At 48.9% G+C, this 25,424-nt stretch overlaps 2 protein-coding genes across 2 annotated transcripts; both read left to right on the top strand.

The window, feature by feature from the left end:
- Positions 1-3,035: 3,035 nt before the first annotated feature.
- LOC126028632 (blarina toxin-like) lies at positions 3,036-5,108 on the top strand. The gene is made up of 5 exons (XM_049787577.1): positions 3,036-3,081; positions 3,211-3,385; positions 3,809-4,122; positions 4,400-4,542; positions 4,953-5,108. The coding sequence occupies exons 1-5, from the start codon at positions 3,036-3,038 to the stop codon at positions 5,106-5,108; spliced, it is 834 nt and encodes a 277-aa protein (XP_049643534.1).
- An 8,463-nt stretch (positions 5,109-13,571) lies between these two features.
- LOC126028631 (blarina toxin-like) lies at positions 13,572-17,011 on the top strand. Its single transcript, XM_049787576.1, has 5 exons — positions 13,572-13,617; positions 14,489-14,663; positions 15,523-15,836; positions 16,113-16,255; positions 16,856-17,011. Exons 1-5 carry the CDS (start codon positions 13,572-13,574, stop codon positions 17,009-17,011), a joined length of 834 nt encoding a protein of 277 aa, XP_049643533.1.
- The last annotated feature ends 8,413 nt before the right edge of the window (positions 17,012-25,424 follow it).

Genomic DNA, 25,424 nt, shown 5'->3' with positions numbered 1-25,424 from the left:
GATTGGCTATCATAGAGTTACTTTTCTACAGTAACTCTGTATATATACTGTTATATACTTACAGTAGAGTTTTCCATATTTGCATTGTGCATGAAGTTCACTTTTAGATCTGCTCTGCCATAAATAAAATTTTTTGAATTTAAAATTATTCATCTAAACAGTTTGCCAGCTATTACATTTTAAAGTGCTTTTTGTCAATTCAGCTGAACTTTTTTCTTTTGCTCTATTTTGGATCCTTTCCAACAAATATTTTTGGTATGAGTGAGTGCTTATGGCCATATTTTTTTGTGAAGTCTGTATGTGTATGTCTTGTTCTGTGTCTGTTTTGCATATTTTGTTTATAGTTCCCTTTTTCCTAACTTTATCTTCCCCAATTTAGTCTTCCTTATTCTTCCTTCTCTCTTCCTAGCCCTCAACATTTAATTTTCAGGAATCCCTTCACATGTGAAAATCATCTCCTTCACCTACAACTACAAGCCTCCTGATCTCGACCTGAGGAAGAAATTCTTGACTGTTAGAGTTTTGTACCCTGTACCAGAATGCAACCCGTTTTTCCAGACTCATCAAGTGTCTTTGGCTGGTCTTTTCAGGGTTCCAGCCCCCTCATCTTTACAGATTGGTGTTGGATTCTGTAGAAATTTCACCTTTTGGCGCTGGAGAGATAGCACAACGGTGTTTGCCTTGCAAGCAGCTGACCCAGGACCTAAGGTGATTGGTTCGAATCCCAGCATCCTATATGGTCCCCCGTGTCTGCCAGGAGCTATTTCTGAGCAGATAGCCAGGAGTAACCCCTGAGCACTGCCGGATGTGGCCCAAAAAAAAAAGAAAGAAAGAAAGAAAATTCACCTTTTATATTTTTCTTATAATTGTAATCCTTTGAATTTATACTTGATACTACACTTCTTTTGACTATTGTAATTAATGTTTTACCATTATAGTTTTTAATCTTAGGAATTGATGTTGTATTACATTAGGATTTTGCTTTCTTGACTTTAGGTTAGTGGGTTAGATATTGTTGTCTATAATTTCCTAAATGATATTTTTGTCTGTTCTCAGGGTTATTTGTGTGGGCGCATCATAGGGAAAAATACTAGGTTTAAAAGTAGGTTCTATCCATTTTGGATGGACCCTCAAGTTGTTTATTTACAAGGGAGGTTATCTGCCTTAAACATTTTGTTTTGGTTTGTGACTAAAATAAATATAAATAATTGGCCGTACTTGGTACATGTCCCGTCCTGCAGGACTCCGTTACTCGTGGGTATAGAGGGGTTCCAGCCTGAAAATAGAATGGGGAGAAAGAAGGGGGCCAAGCAACCCGAGGCTTGTCAAGGCTTCATTTATTGATCGGTGCAGGTTTCTTTTAAGGACAATTTTTACAGGGGGTAGAGAGAAGGCAGGATAAGCAGCCCGAATTACAAAGGTCACCTTACAGCTAATCTTTACATACCATCTTTACATAAGGGGCACATAAGGTAACATCTCAAGGTTAGTGAGATTTCGAGGATGTCACAAGCTTCCTGATAGGAAACTGTAATATTTCTTAGCGCTCTGGGGCTAGCCAATGCCTTAGGTTATGTACTCTTGCGACATAAGACTGGTATGTCCTGCTGAATTCCATATTGGTCTCTGACAGGTACATCAATTTTGGACTTCATATGGACTTCTGCCTGGACTAGGAACTTGGATTAAGTTCAGATACCTATTGATCATCATTGCAGTGGCCCCCCACTGTGCAGAAGGGGTGTGCCTTTTCCTCCAAAATAAGGGCCTAATTCATTGTCCTCAAAGATGGGCTTTCTGGTCTACCTGTACTTAAGTGGAAAATGTGCTTCATCTCGCCTGCTACACAGTCTTTCTAGCATCTCTTCAAAGGATCTCTGTCTATGGATTACAATTGAGCTTTCTGATTGCCCCGGGAGCTCCCCATCGCCTACTAGATCCTTGATCATTGAATTTCAGATTCTCCATCTGCTTTTCCAAGGAAGATATTACTTGGAATTCTTCATCTTGTATGTCATAGCTCTATCATCTCTGGAGCTTGTAGTTGATTCCTTGATACATGGTTCTGGTTTTAGACACCCTGTGTTAGGGTTAGAAGTTTTTCTTTACATTTTCCTGTGATGCACTTATGCAAACAGCTGCTCTTTTATTATTGCTTAGATTTTCCTTTAATAATTATAGACAATATTACTTACTTTTGTATATTACTAATGTTTGTTTACTAAAATGGGGGAATTGTTATGTATGTAAACATTTCCATAAGATTATTATGTTACTGATCCTACCCTAATCAATAATTGTGCCCTACCCTAGGGTGTGACCTGGCATTCTAGGGTGGTAACTGATTCTGGGGTATAAAAGCAAGGGTCTGTGGAAGGCAGGGGCTTTTTTCTGGGGCTAATTCTGGGGCTTTTGGCTTCAGCCATATCCATTAAATAAAGCTGATATCTTCTGAAGCCTGACTACCTGTTAGCTTTCTACCCACCGCATTCACCTCAGAACTGCTGGCTGAACAGGGTGGCAGATGCGTGGTCCAAGCAGGAGGAGAAAAACTTCATTCTCCATCCCTTCTTCAGCCAGCCCCATCAAGGGCTGTTATGCAACAGACGAAGTCATAGGGCTCAGACAGATGAAGACTGGTTTGGGAGTCCTGGTCTTCATGTTCTCCTCTACCCACCACCCCTTACCTTCCTGTGCCCAAAAGTTTAGACCTGGGGAGCTACAGTAATGCCCACTTGGCAACAGCCCCAGGAAAGCATCTCGTGATCAAGAGGTGCTGCCCTGGACCAGCCAGGTCACAGGTGCACTTTTCCGTCTTTCAGGATGCTGGAGGGGCATGGGCTAGGTTTCTAAAATCAAGTAAAGATTAACCATATTAACCAGTAACATGGGCACAAGGTGACATCTGGGTGCCAGCAGACAGGGACCAGCCCTGTTGTGGGTGGAGTTCGGGTTCTGAAAGCCTCGAGAAAGGCCCCCTCCCAGCTCAGAGTCTGCCTCCTGCTGGACTTCGAACAGACGCAGATTCTACCGCCATGTGGCTCCTGACCCTGGGCCTGGCCCTGACCCTGGCGATGATTGGTGAGCAGGATGGGGTTTCTGCCCATCTCCAGAGGTCTCCAGCCTTCGTCTCAGGTCACTCCCTGTACCCCACAGCCCAGCCACATTTCCCTTTCCTGCATCCCTGATCCAGTGTTCTCCCCCACATAGATGCTGCACCCTATCATCTAGGTATCCAGATAGATGCCCAGATCATCGGAGATTGGGAATGTGAGGAAAATTCACATCCCTGGCAGGTAGCTTTGCACTACCATGGCAGTCATATGTGTGGGGGTGTCCTTGTTCACCCCCAGTGGGTGCTCACAGCTGCCCACTGCACTAGCAGGTAAGTGCATCAGGGACCTGTGCAGAGAGGGAATGATGGTGATCTTTAGGTATCTGGATCTAGTGGTCCCCTTTCTCTCTGTCTCTCCTGCTCCCTTATTTCCATACAAGCTCTCTTCCTCAGAACTCAGCAACTTGTATCTTCTAGCCTCTTCCCTATTTATTTGCCTTCACATTGGGGGTGGGGGTTAGGTAATACATGGCTGTGCTCAGAAATTACTCCTGGCTCTGAGTTCAGAAATCCATCCTGCTGGGTGCAAGAGACCATCTAGGATGCCAGCAATCCAAGCCTGGGTGATCTTGTGCAAGACAAGTGCCCTACGCGCTATATATCCAGTCCCTCTCTTTCTCATTAGGATCTTTCATCTTCTTTCATGCTCCCCCACGTCTCCTCTCCCCTCTCACCTCTAATCTCTCTCCCCAGTGAATATGAGGTCTGGTTGGGGCTCCACAACCGTTTCTTGGACAAACACAGAGCCCAACGCGCTGAGGTCAGTGCCAGCTTCCCACACCCACTCTACAACATGACTCTCCAGAACCTAATAGCAAATAGCGACTTGAACTGGACTGAGTTTGTCAACACCTTCCGGGGCTCAGATTTCAGCCATGACCTCATGCTGCTGCGCCTGAAGAAGCCTGTCCAGCTAACACAGTCAGTGCAAGTCCTGCACCTGCCCACCAGGGAGCCTCAAGTGGGGAGCAGTTGCTCTGTCTCTGGCTGGGGCAGCATCATTCCAGGTATGAGACTGCCCTGTGTCCACACCAGACATGGGGAAATGCAGGACCAGTGTTCCAACAGGCACAGCAAGAGAGGAGGTTAGGAAGAGGGTCTGGACATGAGGGATTCTGTAGCTGTGGGGTGACATGAAGGGATCTGAGGTAGGCTGATGAGAAAGTTGAGGTCCTCTGGAAGGAGGCAAGACAAGGGGACTGTTGGGGAGGGCAGGGGTGAGGGTCCCAATCTGTAAAGGAATGTGGGAGGAAGCAAGACATACAGTGTCTCTCTGGTTTATAGACAGCATTACCATCCCTGAGGCACTCCAGTGTCTGAATGTCACACTTCTGCCCGAAGACATATGTTCTCAAGATCACATATATAAAGTCACTGAGTTCATGCTGTGTGCTGGACACTTGAACGGCGGCCACAATTCCTGCATGGTGAGACTGCCCCCTCTCCCAGACATCCCAGTGGCGATCTGGTCATTCCACAGATCCCTCGTCCACTCTCACCCTAAAATGTCTGTTTTTCATAAGTCCAAGAAAGCTGCAAGTAGGAACTGACATCTGAGTAGTGCTTGGGGGAGGTGGAGTTTGGAGCTCCCTCCATGGATGCTGCTCCTCTTCCTATCACCTGTTTGACCCCACTTTCAGGAGCTTCCCCCACTTGGACCAGAACTTGTTCACTGTCTGCTCTTGAAATCTCATACTCAGAGACAATGTCCATTTCCCCATTGTGGGCAATAACTTCTGGGAGTCCTCATCTAAGAGCTTCTGGACTCTGCATAATACAGACCCCCATTTTCTAACCTCTCTCTCCCCCCCCCCCCCGACTACCCTCTACACTGTAGGGTGATTCAGGGGGCCCACTCATCTGTGACAGAATGTTTCAAGGAACTACATCCTGGGCTCGAATGCCATATGCAGAACCTGGAAAACCTGGCATCTTCGTCAAAGTATCCACATATGTCAAATGGATCCTCGAGACCATTGAGGCCAACAGTTGAATGTTCGCCCTACCCCTCACTCCCTTATACACAATAAAATCAAATTTGCATCAATGCAGTGTTATTTTCTGGAGTTATCTCAACTTGGTCCAGAGCCACATACTGACCAGAGAGATAATCCCATTGGGAAGGTGCCTGCCTTAACACACACAGCCTCCTGGGTTAAATTCCTGATACCATAGAGCGTTCCCTGGTCCTGCCAGGAGCGAAGCCTGAGCATGAATGAGACTCCTTGTTTGTCAACAGTCCTGGGATGATATGGAGGTGAGTCCTGGGAGGTGTGGACCACTGTGAAGAATCTCCTCTTGAGTCCATTGTCAGGACTTGGGTCAATCCTGGGCCCAGGACACTGGGGCCTTCCAGTGTTCAGTGAAGCTGGGGGGTGTAGCCTAGAGGAGCCTACAGAGGAGGCCTAGAGAGTGAGTAAACTGATCGGGGTCGGTTGTGACTCAAGGGTTGGCATCTGCGTGCACTGTGGATTTGTGCTTAAAGTTCTGCATCCTGAGCAGCAGTTCCATGGACAGTCTTTGTCTTTGCTGCACTTGCCCAAGTGATTTAATTAATTGAGAGATCCTGGAAGGTGGGGCACACTGTTTGGACAGTGCCCCTCAGCTGGCCCATTCCTCTGGTCCAATGCACTGAGCTCGAGGCTCTACCCCTTCCGCCCTTCTTCCAGAGAGCCCATATTTTCCTGTTGAGACCATGCCTCTTCCTGGCAAGATCATGCCCCTTCCCGTCAATATTATGCTTCTTCCTGCCAAGTCCCTGCCCCTCCTTGCCAAGTCTCCATCCTGTGCACCATGGAAGCTCCACCTAGCATTTGAGCATCACCAGGTAGACTATCTTTGGCTTTCAACTCAACATATCACAGCCAATCACAAAGAGCACCTGACTGAAGATAATCAGGAAGCCATAACTAGAAAGGAGCCCTACGTGGACACAAGTCCGAAAAGATAGTTGGGTGCTTGACTTGCACGCAAGTGACCCAGGTTTGATCCCTAGTACTGCATCTGCCCACCACCACCAAATCCCGACCCTTCTCCCTCACCCTATCTCTGAGCTCAGAGCCAGGAGTAAGCCCTGAGCACCATCAGGTGGCTCAAGAACAAATAAAATTAAAATATGCAGGGCCTGGAGAGATAGCACAGCGGTGTTTGCCTTGCAAGCAGCCGATCCTGGACCAAAGGTGGTTGGTTCGAATCCCGGTGTCCCATATGGTCCCCTGTGCCTGCCAGGAGCTATTTCTGAGCAGAGAGCCAGGAGTAACCCCTGAGCACCGCCAGGTGTGGCCCAAAAACCAAAAAAAAAAAAAATGCAGAGAGGGGCTGGAGCTGTAGGGCAGGCAGTAGGGCATTTGCCTGGCACATGCTAACCTAGGATGGACTGCGGTTCGATCCTCAGTGTCCCATATCGTCCCCCATGCCAGGGGCAATTTCTGAGCGTATAGCCAGTAGTAAGCCCTGAGTGCCACTGGGTGTGTCCCCAAAACAAAACAAAACAAAAAATAAAACCACTGAGTTAAGGTCAAAAGTCATATGAAATATATGCATTGGAATAGTGGGATACATAACTAAGAAGTAGAGAAAAGGGCTGAAGAAATCCAGGAGCCCCTGTTAAATCTTCAGCACTTTATGGTTTCCTAAGCATCTCCAGGAGTGATTCCCAAGCCCCAAACAGGAATAGTACCTGTGCTAGTCAGGGTCTGCCACCAACCCCAAATGAAAAACTGAAAGGGAGGTACCACAAGGCCAGAGAGATAGAATAGTGCATTGGCCTCTAGCCCTGCATGTAGTTGGCCTTGATGCATTCCCTGTTCTACATATACTCACCGAGCACAACAAAGTCTGACTCTTGAGCACAGACCCTGTGACTAGCCTGAACACAGTCACGAAATAACCACAGGTGAACAAAAAGAGAACCAAAACCACACCCCATAGCCACCTCCATGTATGCTGACCAGCTTCACAGCTTCACAAATAATCTCCAAAGATAAGCCAGACTGATGAAGGTCACAGATATGCAGAACTTTGTGATGAAAACACTGGGGCCTCCTTGGATTGGGACAGGCCAAGAACCATCCCAGTTCTACAAATCCTGGAACTCCTAGAACATGTGGCCACATATGTGACCGTATGACACCTCCAAATTTCACAATCACATGAACCACGTTGGAGTTGTATGTTTAAGGAAATGTATCTGGAGACCCCTGAACTCACTTTCATCGACTCGTGCTAAAATGATACTGACAGGAGCCCCAAGATTATATTATGAATGGAGTCATAATATATTTTGGAGGACTAAGGTCCTGTGATCAATTTGGAAATGGTGCTCCTAAGTCAAGGGATGGGCCTCTAAGAATTGGGATATTCTGAAAGCTCAGGGCTTTACTTTCAAAGGGGTACTAGAAATTTAGATCCCGGAGTGCCAGGAAAATGTTATGAGTGTATTTCAAGATATTGAGTACTTGAGCCTGGTATTCCAATGTATCTGAAGTCATGGGGCTCAAGCTTAGGAGGCTTTGTTTGGGATATCCTGATCTCTATGTTCTTCTCCTCTTTTTATTGTCTTTTTTTTTTTCAGGCGGATCACACCAAGAAGTGCTCAGATATCATTTCTGGCAGGCTTGGGGTACTGTATGGAATGCCAGGAATCAAACCACCATCAGTCCTGGGTTGTCTATGTGCAAGGCAAATGCCCTACCACTGTGTTATCTCTCTGGCCCCCATGTTTTCCTTTTACTCGAACTACCAGCCATCATCCCTCACCTTCGTGGCTGCCTCTGTCCCCAAGTGTTCAATCCTGCCCACTTGGCCTGAAGCTCCAGTAAAGCATGTTGTGATCCAGGGTTGCCGCCTTGGACCAGCCAAGCCACAGGTGCAGACTCTTCCACCTCTTAGGTCATTGGGGGGCATGGGGGAAGGATGCTTCTGGGTGCCAACAGACAAGGGCGGGCTCTTTGTGGGGGGAAGTGAGAGTTCTTAAAGCCTCAGGAAGGCTCTGCTCCCAGCTCCCAGCCTGCCACCTTCTTCACCAGATAGACGCCTCTACCACTATGTGGCTTCTGATTCTGTACCTGAGCCTGCCCCTGACCCTGGCAGAGATTGGTAAGTATGACCTGGATGGGGGAAAGGACCCTGATCCTGAGCCCCTGCCCTTCCTGACCTTTCCAAAAATAGCCAGAATGTTCTCTGTCCCACTCATACCCACTAGAGGAAAACCCCATCATCAGTGGTTCCTTGGGGTAACACTTCTCCAAAAAGATCCTTACAATGTCACTGGGTCTTGGAACTCTGTCTCTCTTCTTCTTAGCCCTTTGATATCTGGGTCTCCAAGTCACAAACCCAGGGACTCCTCACATACAGTTGACAGCTTTCAGCTGGACCCTCCCTTTTTGATCTCTGGGTCCCCTCCATCACACCCCGCCAGCAGTGCAGGAAATCATTCTATATGTGACACAAGGCAACAGCCTTGGAATTCTCCAACCAGCACCTTTCCGTTCTGCAAAAGCATCAGAACTTCAAATAACATTCTCCTTCCCTCAGAGAAAGGAGCACTGCCTTGGGGATCACCAAGAATTTCAAGTTCCTTCCCTGGCCTGTGGTCCTACCCCACCTCCTCCAGGAGTGCCAACTTGTGAATCAATCCAGTAGCCCACACCACAGAATGTGTACCGTGTGAGGCTAGACAGATTCCTGAGTCTAGTAGGACATACAGAGTCTCCTCCTCTGATCCCCATGGGTGTACCCCTTAGCCCAGACCTGGTCCCCACTGAGAACCTCCTTCCAGCTCATAGGACTCCTCCCTTCCTCTAGCTTCAACCCTTTCTTTTTAAACATCGACTGAGAAGCCCAGTTTCCCCAAAACTGACACCTTTGGGCCTCAGTAGGGACCCCAAATTCCATTTTTTTTGTTTTTGTTTTTGGGCCACACCCGGTGATGCTCAGGGTTTACTCCTGGCTATGCGCTCAGAAGTCGATCCTAGCTTGGGGGACCATATGGGACGCTGGGGGGTCGAACCTCAGTCCATCCTAGGCTAGTGCAGGCAAAGCAGACACCTTACCTCTAGCGCCACCCCCTGACCCCCCAAATTCCACTTTTATATGCTCCTTCCTGACTGTCCAAATCTTTTGGGGCATCCTTTTCAGAACCCCACGGCCTGATCATTTGCCCAACTCAGTCCCTGTAACCCCCAAGTACTCCCCGAATTTCACTGAGACTTGGCAGGGTTCTGTCCCACCTCTTTTCCAGGAGGACCCCCATGATCTGTTTCCTCTCCCTCAAAGCCCAGAGCCCCAGGACTGCTCCTCTAGATCCTCTCTGCATGCTCATAACTGCCCAGACAAATGGAGTTGGCACTAAGCTCTACTGAACCCCTGGGAATTTTGTTTTGTTTTGTTTTTGGGCCACACCCAGCGATGCTCAGGGGTTACTCCTGGCTCTCTGCTCAGAAATAGCTCCTGGCAGGCACGGGGGACCATATGGGACACCGGGATTCGAACCAACCACCTTTGGTCCTGGATTGGCTGCTTGCAAGGCAAACGCCGCTGTGCTATCTCTCCGGGCCCCCCCCCCCTGGGAATTTCTAATCTGCTTTCTGGCTCCTGAACTTCCTCAGAATCTCTCTGTCACCAGAGAGAAATAGAATTCCCTCGTCCTGGAAAATCCCTTTTTGTGTTGTCTGTCAAGACATAGTCTTAGGTCGGGTTCAAATTTGGGCTTCCGTGAAGGACACATAGACCCATCTTTGACACTCAGTGCTTTTGACACTCCGCTCCCTAGGGTGGGTTCCAGACTGCATGTATCCCATTGTCTAGGTTAACTCTAGATCTGCAGGTTTGTCTTCCCGACCACACTCCACATTGCTCCTGGCTAAAATATATCACCTCTTCCAGATTATCCAAAAGCATCTAAGTACCTTGGATGACCAAAGAAGTGAGAAAACACAAGAGTGCCTGAACATAGAAGCTCCCAGGGAGGGTGGCATGTGGGTATGCAGGGTGGGATATGACTAGGAGTTGGGTACACAGCCTGGATGCAGAGATGGGTCAGGAGACAGCTGAAAAAAAGCATTTTTGCATTTATTAGGTTGAAGCTTTTGGGGGCCACATCTTCACATGCTCAGAGTTTCTTTTCCTGTTCTGTTTTTGGAGTTGCTTCTGATTGTGTTGTCTAATTCCAGTCAGATGAGCACCTTCAACTTCCATCCAGTGGAGATCCTTTCCAGAGAATGACACCGACAAACTACCTTTTGTAGACACACACACACACACACACACACACACACACACACACACACACACACACACACACACACTAGGAGACAAAGAAAAACAACCATATTGTCAAAAATTAGGTTGCCAGGAAGGCCATCCTTGAGCTCATGGACTGGCCATTTGTTCATACAGTGACAATTTCTCTCTCCCACCAGGCTCCCAACAGGCGAGTCATCATGGATAGACACATGAAGGACAGTCGGTAAGTACATCAACATTCAATATGTATGCAGAGATCAAAGGATGGCATATTGTTGCAGGGAGCCTCGTGACAAAAGTAAGTTTATATGTAACCCTTTAGGTTTGAACAAAGAAAACGAGAACATAGAATTTTAACCTTGGGGGAAAAACAGGTTTTCCACTGAATCTGACATTTTCTGTAGCTTCTGTTATATACACATTCCTGCCTCCTTGTGATGGGCTCCCACTATCTGTACATTCCTGCCTATCTGTTATGGGTTCTGTTATCTAGGCATTCCTGCCTTTTTTGGGTCACACCCAGCAGCGCTCAGGGGTTACTCCTGGCTCTATACTCAGAAATCGCTCCTGGCAGGCTCAGGAGACAATCTGGGATGCTGGGATTCAAACCACCTTCCTTCTGCATGAAAGGCAAACACCTTACCTCTGGCTCCCTATATGCTAAATTCTAACCTCAAAAGATGAGCCTACTTATTTCCAAAAATAAACGAAGCCTTCTCCCATTTGCATTGTCTCTGTGTCTTTGTCTGTTCACTCACACAATCTCTCCCAGGTAACCCCAAAGCTGTATGTCCTGTGGGTTGGGACATGTTGTCATAGGCATTAGAACAAATCCTTAATGTAAAGGCAGGAACCAACAGTGTCAGTTATAATTCTGTCCATGCTGAATCGACATGTAAAAGACTCTAAAAAGTCTTATTTTGAGGGCTGGAGAGAGAGCATGGAGTAAGGCGTTTGCCTTTCATGCAGAAGATCATGGCTCGAATCCCGGCATCCTATATGGTTCCCCCGTGCCTGCCAGGAGCAATTTCTGAGCATGGAGCCAGGAGTAAGCCCTGAGCACTGCCAGGTGTGACCCAAACCCCCCCCAAAAAAAGTCTTATTTTGGGGGGAGGATCACACCCAGTAGCACTCACATCTTACTACTGGCTCTGTGCTCAGAAATTACTCCTGGCAGGCTCAGAAACCATATGGGATGCCAGAAATCGAATCTGAGTCTGTCCCAGGTCAACTGTGTGCAAGGCACACTACCACTGTGCTTTCACTCTGGCCCCTAAAGAGTCATCCTATAATTGACTTGTACACATTTTAGTGGGCAGATATATATTTATATATATGTATATGTATGTATATATATGTATATATATATATATGACACTTATTCCAGTCTTTCCTGAGAGCACTGCTGCAAGCTCCTTATATGCTATGATCGGCACTATTTTATCCAGAGAGAGAGAGATCTCAACCTTTGAGTTTGTTGATTTGGATCCAATTTCCTACACTGTGTCATCTGTGTGAAATGTACCCCCTCCTGCCACCAAGACACTGAGGACACCTTGAGTGTTCATTTGTGTGAAACCTCATCCTCTGCCTGTCACCACTCCAGGCCAAGAGGAACACCTTGTTCTCTGGCATTCCATTGCCCCTCCCGAAGGTCTCAAAGTAGAGAAGGGGCACAGGGCCAAGGGTCAGTCCTGGAGTGAGACAACAGCACTCCTGGCAATTAGAGATAGGGCAGTACTCAAGGACAAATGCAAAATATGTTTTAAATTACAGCAATTAAGTTTAATGTCAAAAGATATAGAAAGATCATGCATCGGGTCAATGGAATGCCAATAAAACGATTTTGAAAATGGCTAAGAAGTAAAAAGTAAGAGGACAAAGTAAAGGGCTGGAAGAAATCCAGGAGCCTCAGATAGATCTTCAGCACTACAAGGTCCCCTGAGAACTTCCTGGGGGGCTCCCAAGACCAAACAGAAATAATCCTTGTGCTCTTCAGGGTCTGCCACCAACCCTAAATGAAAAAATGAAAGGGAGGTACCACAAGGCCAGAGAGACAGAACAGTGCATTGGACTCTTGAACTGCATAGAGTTGGCCTAAGTTTATCACCAGCATTACATACACTCCCCAAACACAATGAAGACTGACTCTTGAGCACAGACCTATGATTAAGCCTGAACGTAGCCACAAGACAAACAAAAAGACAGCCACAAACATATCCCACAGTCACCTTGATGTAGATGGCCCAACTTTACAGCTTCTCAACTAGTCTTCAAAGAGATACCAGGCTGATAAAGGGCACAGATACAACAGAACTTCAGGGTCAAAACTCTGGGGCCTCCTTAGGAGGACAGGGTGGGGGGGACAAAATCATCACAGTTTTACAGATCCTGGAGTTTCTAGAGCATGTGGACATGAACGTGGTGATGCGACACCTCCAATTATCGCAATCATTTAAACTACATTCAAGTTGAATTCTTTAGAACTGTCTCTGGAGATTTCTATGAGCTTCAGCTTCATAGACTTGGGTGCTAAAATTGTGTGGATGGGGACTGCAAACTTGTCTGATAAATGGAGTCATTATAATTTGGAGGACTAAGGTCCTGGGATCGATATGGAAACTATGATCTTGAGCCAAGGGATGTGGTTGTAAGGATGAAGATATTCTGAAATTTCAAGCTTTTATCCCAAGGGGGTGTTAGAAGTCTGGATCCCAGAGGTGCCAGGGGAAGGCAGTGTAGGTATTAAGATGGATTAAATACCAGTGACTGGTGTCTAAAGGTAGATGAAGTCATGGGGCTCAGACAGGTGAGGACTGGTTTGGGAGTTCTAGTCTTCATGTTCTCCTCTTACTGGAAAGACTACCCACCACCCCTTACCTTCCTGTGCCCAGAAGTTTAGACCTGGGGAGGTACAGTTCTGCCCACTTGGCGGCAGCCCCAGGGAAGCATCTCGTGATCAAGAACTGCTGCCCTGGAGCAGCCAGGCCACAGGTGCAAACTATTCTGCCTTTCAGGGTGATGGAGGGGCTGGGCTAGAGTGTCTCCAGTCCTGAAGGTAACATGGTCACAAGGTGACATCTGAGTGCCAGAAGACAGGGGCCAGCCCTGTTGTGGGTGGAGTTCGGGTTCTTAAAGCCTCAAGAAAGGCCCCCTCCCAGTTTAGAGCCTGCCTCCTGCTTGACTTCGAACAGACGCAGATTCTACCACCATGTGGCTCCTGACCCTGGGCCTGGCCCTGACCCTGGCGATGATTGGTGAGCAGGATGGGGTTTAGGGGACGATCCTGAGCCTCAGCCCCACATACACCAGGGGCCCCAACATGTGAAGCCCTGTTGCCCATGAAATATAATCCCTGTGAGGCTCCCCTTGATTCTTGAATTTAGCAGGACTCAGGAGTGCTCCCTTCTTTGACCTTGCCAACCCTGACTCATAGGACCCTCCCCTCTTCTAACTCTAACCCTTTCTTTTCTGGGGGGCCCACATCTGGTGGTGTGCAGGGGTTACTGCGGGCTTTGCACTCAGAAATTGCTCCTGGCAGATTCGGAGGACTATATGGGATGCCAGGGATTAAACCTGGATCCATCCTAGGTCAGCCATATGCAAGGCAAATGTCCTACCTCTGTGATATTGCTCTGGCCCCTAACCCTTTCCTTTTAGGCATTGACTGGGAAGACCAGTTTCCCCAAACCCTCAGCATGCTGACACCTTTGGGCCTCAGTTAGGACTCCAAATCCCTGATTTCCCGTGTTCCTTTCTGACTGCCCAAATCTGCTTCCCACAGCCTAATCATTTGTGTAAACTGATCCCCATCACCCACAATTACTGCCCCAAATTTCTTCCTGACTTCTTCCTGCTCCCCCAAACTCCTGTCTCAGCATTGAGGGGCCTTCACTCCCCTGAACCAAGACCCCAAAAGCCCAAACTCAAGAACAACCTTCTCTCCCTTTACAGGGCTGAGGATATCCCAAATGCCTACAGAACTATCTCTACACCCCTCCACAATCCCAACTTTACTGCCCATCTCCAGAGGTTTCCAGCCCAGGGCCCAGGTCACATCCCTGTACCCCACAGCCCAGCCACATCTCCCTTTCCTGCACCCCTAATTCAGTGTTCTCCCCCACACAGATGCTGCACCCCATCATCCAGGTATCCAAATCAATCCCCGAATCATCGGAGGTTGGGGATGTGAGGAAAATTCACGTCCCTGGCAGGCAGCTTTGCACTACCGCGGCCGTCATAATTGTGGGGGTGTCCTTGTTCACCCCCAGTGGGTGCTCACAGCCGCCCACTGCATTAGCCCGTAAGTGGGGCAGGGACCTGTGCAGAGAGAGAGGGATCTTTAGGTATCTGGACTAGTGGTCCCCTTTCTCTCTCTCCCTCCCTCTCTCTCTCTCTCTCTCTCTCTCTCTCTCTCTCTCTCTCTCACTCTCACTCTCTCCCTCCCTCCCTCTTTCTCTCCCTCTCTTTCCTGTTCCCTTATTGCCATACAAGCTCTCTTCCTCAGAACTCAGCAACTTGTATCTTCCAGCTCCTTCCACATTTCTTTCTCTTCACATATTTGGGGGGATTGGGTAATACATGGCTGTGCTCAGGAATTACTCCTGGCCCTGAGTTCAGAAATTCCTCCTGGTGGGCGCAAAAGACCATATAGGATGCCAACAATCCAAGCTGGGTGATCATGGGCAAGGCAAATGCCCTACCCGCTATATATCCAGTCCCCCTATTTCTCATTAAAATCTGTTTTGTTTTTTTTTGGTTTTTCAGGGGTTGCTCAGGGATTACTCCTGGCTAAGTGCTCAGAAATTGCCCCTGGCTTGGGGGGACCATATGGGATGCAAGGCTTGCAAGGCAGACACCTTACCTCTAGCGCCACCTCACCGGCCCCATCATTAGAATCTTTTTTTTTTTTTTGGTTTTTTGGCCACACCCGTTTGATGCTCAGGGGTTACTCCAGGCTAAGCACTCAGAAATTGCCCCCTGGCTTGGGGAGACCATATGGGATGCCGGGGGATCGAACCGCGGTCCTTCCTTGGCTAGCGCTCGCAAGGCAGACACCTTACCTCTAGCGACACCTCGCCAGCCCCCATCATTAGAATCTTTTATCTTCTTTCATCCCCCTCACTTCTCTTCCCTCTCCCCTCTAATCTTCTCCTCCCCAGTGAATATGAGGTCTGGTTGGGGCTCCACAACCGTATCTTGGACAAACACACAGCCCAACTTGCTGAGGTCAGTGCCAGCTTCCCACATCCACTCTACAACATGACCCTCCAGAACCTAATAGCAAATAGCAACTTGAACTGGACTGAGTTTGTCAACACCTTCCGGGGCTCAGATTTCAGCCATGACCTCATGCTGCTGCGCCTGAAGAAGCCTGTCCAGCTAACACAGTCAGTGCAAGTCCTGCACCTGCCCACCAGGGAGCCTCAAGTGGGGAGCAGTTGCTCTGTCTCTGGCTGGGGCAGCATCATTCCAGGTATGAGACTGCCCTGTGTCCACACCAGACATGGGGAAATGCAGGACCAGTGTTCCAACAGGCACAGCAAGAGAGGAGGTTAGGAAGAGGGTCTGGACATGAGGGATTCTGTAGCTGTGGGGTGACATGAGGGATCTGAGATAGGCTGGATGAGAAAGTTAAGGTCCTCTGGGAGAAGGCAACACAAGGGACGGTTGGGGAGGGCAGGGGTGAGGGTCTCAATCTGTAAGGGAATGTGGGAGAAAGCAAGACATACAGTGTCTCTCTGGTCTATAGACAGCATTACCATCCCAGCGACACTCCAGTGTCTGAATGTCAGACTCCTGCCCAAAGACATATGTTCTCAAGGTCACATATATAAAGTCACCGAGTTCATGCTGTGTGCTGGACAATTGAACGGCGGCCAGGATTCCTGCACGGTGAGCCTGCCCCATCTCCCAGACATCCCAGTGGCGATCTGATCATTCCACAGATCCCTCGTCCACTCTCACCCTAAAATGTCTGTTTTTCATAAGTCCAAGAAAGCTGCAAATAGGAACTGACATCTGAGTGGTGCTTGGGGGAGGTGGAGTTTGGAGCTCCCTCCATGGATGCTGCTCCTCTTCCTATCACCTGTTTGACCCCACTTTCAGGAGCTTCCCCCACTTGGATCAGAAATTGTCCACTGTCTGCTCTTGAAATCTCATACTCAGGGCCCGGAGAGATAGCACAGCGGTGTTTGCCTTGCAAGCAGCCTATCCAGGACCTAAGGTGGTTGGTTTGAATCCCGGTGTCCCATATGGTCCCCCGTGCCTGCCAGGAGCTATTTCTGAGCAGACAGCCAGGAGGAACCCCTGAGCATAGCCGGGTGTGGCCCAAAAACTAAAAAAAAAAAAAAAATCTCATACTCAGAGACAATGTCCATTTCCCCATTGTGGGCAATAACTTCTGGGAGTCCTCATCTAAGAGCTTCTGGACTCTGCATAATACAGACCCCCATTTTCTAACCTCTCTCCCCCCGACTACCCTCTACGCTGTAGGGTGACTCAGGGGGCCCACTCATCTGTGACGGAATGTTTCAAGGAACTACATCCTGGGGAGGCACACCATGTGCAGAACCTGGAGAACCTGGCCTCTACGTCAAAGTATTCACATATGTCAACTGGATCCTCGAGACCATTGAGGCCAACAGTTGAATGTTCGCCCTACCCCTCACTCCCTTACACACAATAAAATCAAATTTGCATCAATGCAGTGTTATTTTCTGGAGTTATCTCAACTTGGTCCAGATCCACATACTGACCAGAGAGATAATTCCATTGGGAAGGAGCCTGCCTTACACGCACAGCCTCCTGGGTTAAATCCTGGTACCATAGAGCGCTCCCTGGTCCTGCCAGGAGTGAAGCCTGAGCATGAATGAGACTCCTTGTTTGTCAACAGTCCTGGGAGGATATGGAGGTGAGTCCTGGGAGGTGTGGACCACTGTAAAGAACCTCCTCTTGAGTCCATTGTCAAGACTTGGGTCAATCCTGGGCCCAGGACACTGGGACCTTCCAGTGTGCAGTGAAGCTGAGGTGCTGTAGCCTAGAGGAGCCTGCAGAGGAGGCCTAGAGAGTGAGTGAACTGTTCAGGGTCGGTTGTGACTCAAGGGTTGGCATCTGCATGCATTGCGGATTTGTGCTTAAAGTTCTGCATCCTGAGCAGCAGTTCCATGGACAGTCTTTGTCTTTGCTGCACTTGCCCAAGTGATTTAATTAATTGAGAGATCCTGGAAGGTGGGGCACACTGTTTGGACAGTGCCCCTCAGCTGGCCCATTTCTCTGGTCCAATGCACTGAGCTCGAGGCTCTACCCCTTCCGCCCTTCTTCCAGAGAGCCCATATTTTCCTGTTGAGACCATGCCTCTTCCTGACAAGATCATGCCCCTTCCCGTCAATATTATGCTTCTTCCTGCCAAGTCCCTGTCCCTCCCTGCCAAGTCTCCATCCTGTGCACCATGGAAGCTCCACCTAGCATTTGGGCATCACCAGGTAGACTATCTTTGGCTTTCAACTCAACATATCACAGCCAATCACAAAGAGCACCTGACTGAAGATAATCAGGAAGCCATAACTAGAAAGGAGCCCTATGTGGACACAAGTCCGAAAAGATAGTTGGGTGCTTGACTTGCACGCAAGTGACCCAGGTTTGATCCTTAGTACTGCATCTGCCCCCACCACCAAATCCCGACCCTTCTCCCGCACCCTATCTCTGAGCTTAGAGCCAGGAGTAAGCCCTGAGCACCATCAGGTGGCCCAAGAACAAATAAAATTAAAATATGCAGAGAGGGGCTGGAGCAGTAGTGCAGGCGGTAGGGCATTTGCCTGCATGTGCTAACCTAGGATGGACCACAGTTTGATCCCCAGGTGTTCCATATGGTCCCCCAAGCCAGGGGCAATTTCTGAGCATATAGCCAGGAGTAACCCCAAAAATCTAATAATAATAATAATTAATAAAAATATGCATGGGGCCGGAGAGATAGCATGGAGGTAAGGCATTTGCCTTTCATGCAGGAGGTCATCGGTTCAAATCCCGGCATCCCATATTGTCCCCCATGCCTGCCAGGAGCAATTTCTGAGCCTGGAGCCAGGAATCACCCCTGAGCACTGCTGGGTGTGACCCAAAAACCACAAAAAAAAAAACAAAATATGCAGAGGATCTGGATATCCACAGCCATAGGGTAGGGCACTTGCCTTGCATGCGGTCAACTCAGGTTCAATCCCAGGCATCCCATATAGTCCACTAAGCACCGCCATGGTTCAGAGCCAGGAATAAGCTCTGAACATACTGGATGTGGCCCAATAAATAAATAAATAAATAAATAAATAAATAAATAAATAAATAAATAAATGCCGAGCCTGTGGTTCTGTTCATAAGGGGCATAAATATGGGTATAGAAACAGATTGTCCACAGCAAAGTTCCAGGACTTCAAAGGAGAAAGCAGAGATAGGAGACAGGTTTACACACCCTGTCTTCATCCTTCTCCAGGAGGAGAAAAGAGGTGTCTAACAGGAGGGTCACTGGAGTAGAGGGGTGCGATACCCAGTTTATTGTGTTAAATAAGTCAAAAAGGAGAGAAAATAAGTTCTCATAATTTCCTGCCCAGAACAGAGTATCTAGTGTGGAAGAACGGGGCTACCCCAAAGGCTGTGTAAGCATTGGTCCATCCAAGCAAGGCTGGACAACAGGAGATGGGTCTGGATCTAGGTACGGAGGGTGTGGTTGAAGCACAGGGGCCTGCTATTCCAAGCAGCCACCGCAGAAGGAAGAAGAGCAACTGCAAGGTGTGGCCTGACTCAATTCTAGTAGAAATCATGCTCACAGGATCCAAGTGGGACCGAGTGAAGGGGGTGTTGGGAGAGAGTAGAATGCTTACCCTATGGTATTTGACTACCAAGGTGCAGACAGGTGGATGGAACAAAGGGGTGGATCTAGACAGGATTTGTCACCAGCCCTACAGGGGGCCAAAAGCACCACTGAAAGTCAATCATTGGGTCCCATGTTGGGGTTACCAGTGACTGTGAAGATTGGGTGCTTCGAGGAGCCTGCAGAGGATACCTAGGGTCGAGGGAACTAGGGAGAGACGGTTGTGCGAGATGGTTGGCCCACTGCGTCCACTTTGGATTCTCGCTTGAAGTTTATCTGCATTGAGGCCCACCGGTGGAAGCTCTGCTGGTGCTGTGTGGACAACTTTCTTTTGCTGAACATGCCCAATTGGTTCAAGTAGTTGAGAAGGCCTGGAAGGAGGAAATGCCAGGTTGGACAGCGGCCCCCCTCAGCTGGCCCATCCTTCTGGCCTGCCCCACCCAGTCCCCAGGCTCCAATTCCTTCCCAGTAGAGAGCCCGCCCCTTCCTACTGAGGTCCCGCCCTCACCAGTACTCAGCATCAGAACACCTGCACTCCAGCACAGGTAGGTCGTCATCAGGTAGGTGATCTTTGGCTTAGGGCTCAGCGTTTCACAGTTGATGACAAAGAGTACCTGGCTGATGATTATCAAAAACCCTGCACCAGGGAGGGGCAAGAGATGGACATGAGGCTGGACCAGGACATGGGAATCCCCAAAAAGAAAAGAGGCAGGGCCAGAGAGATAGCAGGGCAGAAGGGCATTTGGTGGTTCAAATCCCAGCATCCCATATGGTCCCCGAGCCTGCCAGGAGCGATTTCTGAGCAGTAACCTCTGAGCACTGCCAGGTGTGAAGGAAGGAAAGAAGGGAGGGAGGGAGGGAGGGAGGGAAGGAGGGAGGGAGAGAAGGAGGAAAAAGAGACAACTTCGCACATCTTTGCCCATATTTCTAGCAATTACGCATGTTCTCTCTTACTCTCACTCACTCTCTCCCTATTCTCCCTCCCTCCATCTCTCTCTCCTCTCTCTCTCTCTCTCCTCTCTCTCTCTCTCTCCCTCCCTCCCTCCCTCCCTCCCTCCCTCCCTCCCTCCCTCTCTCTCTCTCTCTCTCTCTCTCTCTCTCTCTCTCTCTCTCTCTCTCTCTCTCTCTCTCTCTCTCTCTCTGAAAAACCACCCACTCATCACCACTGGGTAAGAGGGAAAAAAGCTGATAGAACCCAAGAAAGCAGAGCAGGGATCTGAACACAGTCAAAATCAAGCCCAGCCAAGGAAGACCCTGAAACTCCAGGGAGTCCGCTCCAAAGCCAATGAGACCCAAGGACAGAAGCTGGGTCTGGGAGGAGCCTCTTCCTCCGAGCAGACACTTACCAATGCCAAAGCTAAGGACACTGAAGGCCAGATCCACCTTTTGAAGGCGGTGGAAGATGAGCGGAAAGGAGACGCACATGGTTGGAAGGAGGACAAAGAAACTCAGGGCCAGAGCCAGCCACAGGAAGCCCAGACTCATGTGGATGAGAACTGGTGGTGGGGAAAATACAATGTCACCCCCCAGACACTTTCCAAGATCACCTCCAATCCCCACTGAAACAGTTCAACAGATACCCACCCACCCAAGATTGAACACAGATTCTCAAAACGGCCTCGTCTCACTGAGTGCTATCTCACTGATAGCACAATAGAGAGAGCATTTGCTTTGCATGTAGTCAACAGATTTGGTCCCCAAAATCCCACATTCCATATCTGAGCATTGCCAGGAGTGTCCCTGAGGGCAGAGCCTGGAGTTAACTAACCCCTGAGCAACATCAGGTGTGACCCAAAAGCAAAACATAAAATAAAATAAACCTGAGTCTCTCATAGTCAATTCAAAGTCATCCCAATGGCCCTCAAAGTTTCCAGAATCACCCCCACAATATCCTAAAGAAGCCCCCAGTTGACCTTACCTGCAAGACCCCTCCCAAGAATGGGAGGGGTCTTGCAGGTAAGGTCAAATTACCTAGGGCGAAAGGGTGGGGGATGAGGCTTCAATACCTTCATAATCAACTTCATTACCCCGAAGGTCATCTCACAGATACCCCTGGAGTCACCCACACTCACTTCTTCCGGGTCACCTCTCAGACACCTCCTGAACACCCATATAGACACCCCAATGTCACATTATTCATACTCCAAAAATATGTTGCCCAAAGTATGAGTTGCACAAAAATGTATATAAATCCCATCACTCACAACCAATCTGAAATTCTCAAGCTTATTCAAGATAACTCAGGTTATTTCCAAAATTATCCTTTCTGTTAATGTCTCTCCTACCCACCCCAAGTTCCTTGATAATCCCATTCAAGTGCCCAGAACCCAAAATCTCCAAATATCACCCCCCTTTACACCCTAGAGGTCCCCTGCATTATCTAACTAACCCCCAGAGTCCAACACACCAAAAAAAATTTTTCCAGGGGCTGGAGCATTGCACAATGGGTAGGGTTTTTACCTTGCACACAGCTACCCATGTTTAATTCCCAGCATCTCATAGGGACACCCAAGCCTGCAGGGAGTGATTTCTGAGCACAGAGTCAGGAATAACCCAAGTGCTGCTGGTGTGGCCCAAAAATATCAAAATTAAAAAAAAAAAAGCATTTACAAACACTCCAAAAGCAATATACCTAAAAAATGAAATCACAGCTTATAAATTTGGGTCAGCTGCAGACAAGGCAAGCACCCTACCCATTGTACTATTGTTCCATACCCCCCAAAAAATCATATTTATTATTAAAAGAATCATTATAAAATCATCCCCATGAAATGAACATTTGGGGATGGGGCAGGGATATAGCACAAAGAGCTGGAGCACATGCTTAGCCTGGGGAAACTAAACTAAACTCACTTAGTTGCCAGACACAACATATTCTAGAACACCTTGGGTGGTACCTGAGTCCCATAAAAATGAATGATTTGGGAGGCCGGCAAGGTGGCACTAGAGGTAAGGTGTCTGCCTTGCAAGCGCTAGCCAAGGAAAGGACCACGGTTCGATCCCCCGGCATCCCATATGGTCCCCCCAAGCCAGGGGCAATTTCTGAGCACATAGCCAGGAGTAACCCCTGAGCATCAAAAGGGTGTGGTCCGAAAAACCAAAAAAAAAAAAAAAAAAGAATGATTTGGAAGCCAAACTGATAGTACAGCAGGTAGGGTGATTGCTTTGCTTGTAGCCAACCCAGGTTCAATCCCCAGCATCCTATAGGGTCCCCCAAGCACATCAGGAATAATCCCTGAGGGCAGATCCAGGAGTAGCCCTTGAGCTCTGCTGGGGCTAGCCCAAAAACCAGAAAATAAATAAATAAGTTAGTACTGTGAAGCCTGAGCACCTTTCCCATTCACATCTGTGTTCCCCAGACTTCAAATCACCTGGGAATTATCCATAATCTGTGCTCCTCCACTCCACCCCAGCAAGGACACCCTGAAAGCTTGAATTTCAGCATGTGGCCAAGCCCCACACCCACACTACAGGACCAGACAGGACTAACTGACCATCCATGTCCACTTGGTCCAATGGCAGTGGCACCAGTCACCTTAGGTCCTGGGACCCAGAAAAAGAGGTTCACAGTGAGAATCTGGAACATTACACATGGCCCCCAACACTGCCACATACAACTCTCATTGAGCTGCACCATATCCCCCACATCTGGCCCTGGTATGAAAGGATCAGCCCTACTAACTAGGACTCTTTTTAAGAGGGGGACTCTTGGGACTCTAGAGCACTACTTGCAAGGTCCCTAAATGTAAAAGTTAAAAGTCAAAGGGGCCAGAGTGATAGGACAGTGCAGGATGCTTGCCTTGCACACAGCCAACCTGGGTTCAATCTCTAACACCACGAAAGGTCCTCTATGGTCCCCCCAAGCCCTGCCAGGAGTGTGATTCCTGAGCACTGCAGGGTGTGTTCCAACAGCAAAAGCAAAGGGCAGGAGCAATAACACGGTGAGTAGGGCAGTTGCCTAGCATGCAGCCTACCCAGGTTTGATATGGTGCCAAAATCTCATATGGTCCCAAGGAGCACCGCCAGGAATGATCCCTGAGCACAGAGCCAGGAGTAATCCCTAAGCACCACATGGTGTGGCCCAAAATCAAACCAACAAAAAATAGCAAAAGTGGGGCCAGAGAGATAGCACAGCAGTAGGGCATTTGCCTTGCATGCAGAAGGACAGTGGTTCAAATCCCAGCATCCCATATGGTCCCCCAAGCCTGCCGGTGGCAATTTTTGGCATAGAGCCAGGAGTAGCCCCTGAGCGCTGTCGGGTGTGACCCCAAAAAGTCCAAAAAATTAGCAAGAGCAAAAATCAAATCAGGGAACATATCAGACCTCTAAGACATGCCCTCAAACCACAGCCTCACATCCTTCCCCAAGTAGTTGGTTTACAAACCATGAGACCAAATAATGGTGCATTTGGTCATCAGATCCAAAAGTAGAGTGTTGCTGGGTCAAGCGTGATGTTCTCTTTTCATGCAATCTCCTTTCACTTCCTCAGGAGACCTTGAGAGAATTTTAAGGGTTTTCCCCCATCCTGCCAAATGCATCGCAAAACATTCCCCCAAGAGTCCTTCCGCCAAGAACGTCCATTGGCAACCTCCTGCTGCCCCCCAGAGCCTGTCCAGTCCCCACTGACCAGTGACTTGGTTCAAACGGGCACAGTTGTACTTCCGACAATTAATCCAGTAGCCCACGTAGCCGGTGTAGGGGCCCTGGAGGTAAGCCAGGCGCCCATCCACCATGCTGAGTGTCATTCCAGTCGCTAGAGCACTGAGGACCAGAGACCAGCCCCGTATAACGAACTTCCGGTCTTCCTCCCAGGAAGGTTCCAGATCACCTGGGAAACAATGCAGCTCCCTGAAATATAGCCTAGATCCCCCGTGATAGCCTCGATCCATCATCATCCCATGTTCACATTTTGGGGGGAGGTGGAATCACATGCCGAGTGGGCTTGGAGGACTATGAGATGCCAGCGATTTAACCCTGGTTAGCCATATGCAAGGCAAGCGCCTTACCTCCATACCATCTCTCTGCCCCCCTAATTTTTTTGTTTAGGGGCCACACCCAGTGGTGCTCTGCACTCAGGAATCACTCCTGGTGGTACTCAAGGGACTCCATGAGATGCCAGGGATGAAACCCAAGTCATCCCCACTGGATTGTCGCTCCAGCTCCTTGAGCGTATTCTAACCTTGCTCCTTTCCCTCCCTGACGTCTCTCTATCCCAGCAGTCCTCAACCAGGGGCCATATAGATGCCTTGTAGGTATCCAGGATGGTCCAAGGGGTGAAGCACATTGTGGGGGCCACAGCACAAGACTAAGGGACCACTTATTATGACAGGGGTCACAGGAAGGGAACCAGGTCAGAGGAAGCCTGGTTGGAATGAAGTTGAGAAACATTCCCTACCGCTCCATACACCTCACTCCTACCCTGTCCTCACCCCACATTCAACCCACCCTCAGACAACCCCACCTTCCCTTACACTCACATGAGCCTAAAGTGCTTTTTGAGGCCATGGCCAGTGTCCCAACTTCCTAGAACCTCTCCAACTGTCATGGAATCCTCGACCCACCCTGCCCCGCTGCCAACTGCAGACCAGACCAAAGTCTTGAGATCTTCTTCCTGTGAACTTTAGGAGAGATCGGAAAATACAGCAGAAGGGAGAAGACAGTCCAAAGCTCAGGCACAGAGCTAGACCCCTCAAAGAGAGCTCAAGGAACTTCAAGTGACCGCAGAAGGGTCTAGAAGGAGGGGTTAAGACAGTTGGCCGGCTGTTGAGTGCATCTGGAGACTGGCTTTCCCTGTGTCTCCACATGTCCCAGCCACCTCCACCTGATCCCCAGGAGCATTCCCAGCCTCGTCTTCCTGGGGAAGTTCCCGTCAGTACCCAACACAATGTCATTCTATCCGTACCCCACAGTCCCAGGGTCAGCATTCAAGAGCCTCTGCTCTCCAGCCAAGGCCACAAGGTCAGTGACCAAGAATCTCCATTCAAGATCCACCGGGTCAGTCATGATGACAAGCAACTTGACCCCACCATCATCCGGACCAGTAGATCAAGCGCAAGTCCTTACAGCCACCATGTCAACAAGCCCCAGGTGTCCAACATCTTCCAGAAACACCACGTCTCCACAAGCATGACACAGCTGGCTGACTCGGCTCAAGGCAACATTCAGGAACCACCTCAATCCCTGTTTGGTACCTGGAGTAGAAGG

Source organism: Suncus etruscus, chromosome 14 (genome assembly GCF_024139225.1).
Source record: "Suncus etruscus isolate mSunEtr1 chromosome 14, mSunEtr1.pri.cur, whole genome shotgun sequence".
NCBI lineage: Eukaryota > Metazoa > Chordata > Mammalia > Eulipotyphla > Soricidae > Suncus > Suncus etruscus.
Note: the sequence above shows the minus strand (reverse complement) of the source record. Positions and strands in the feature narration are given on the sequence as shown.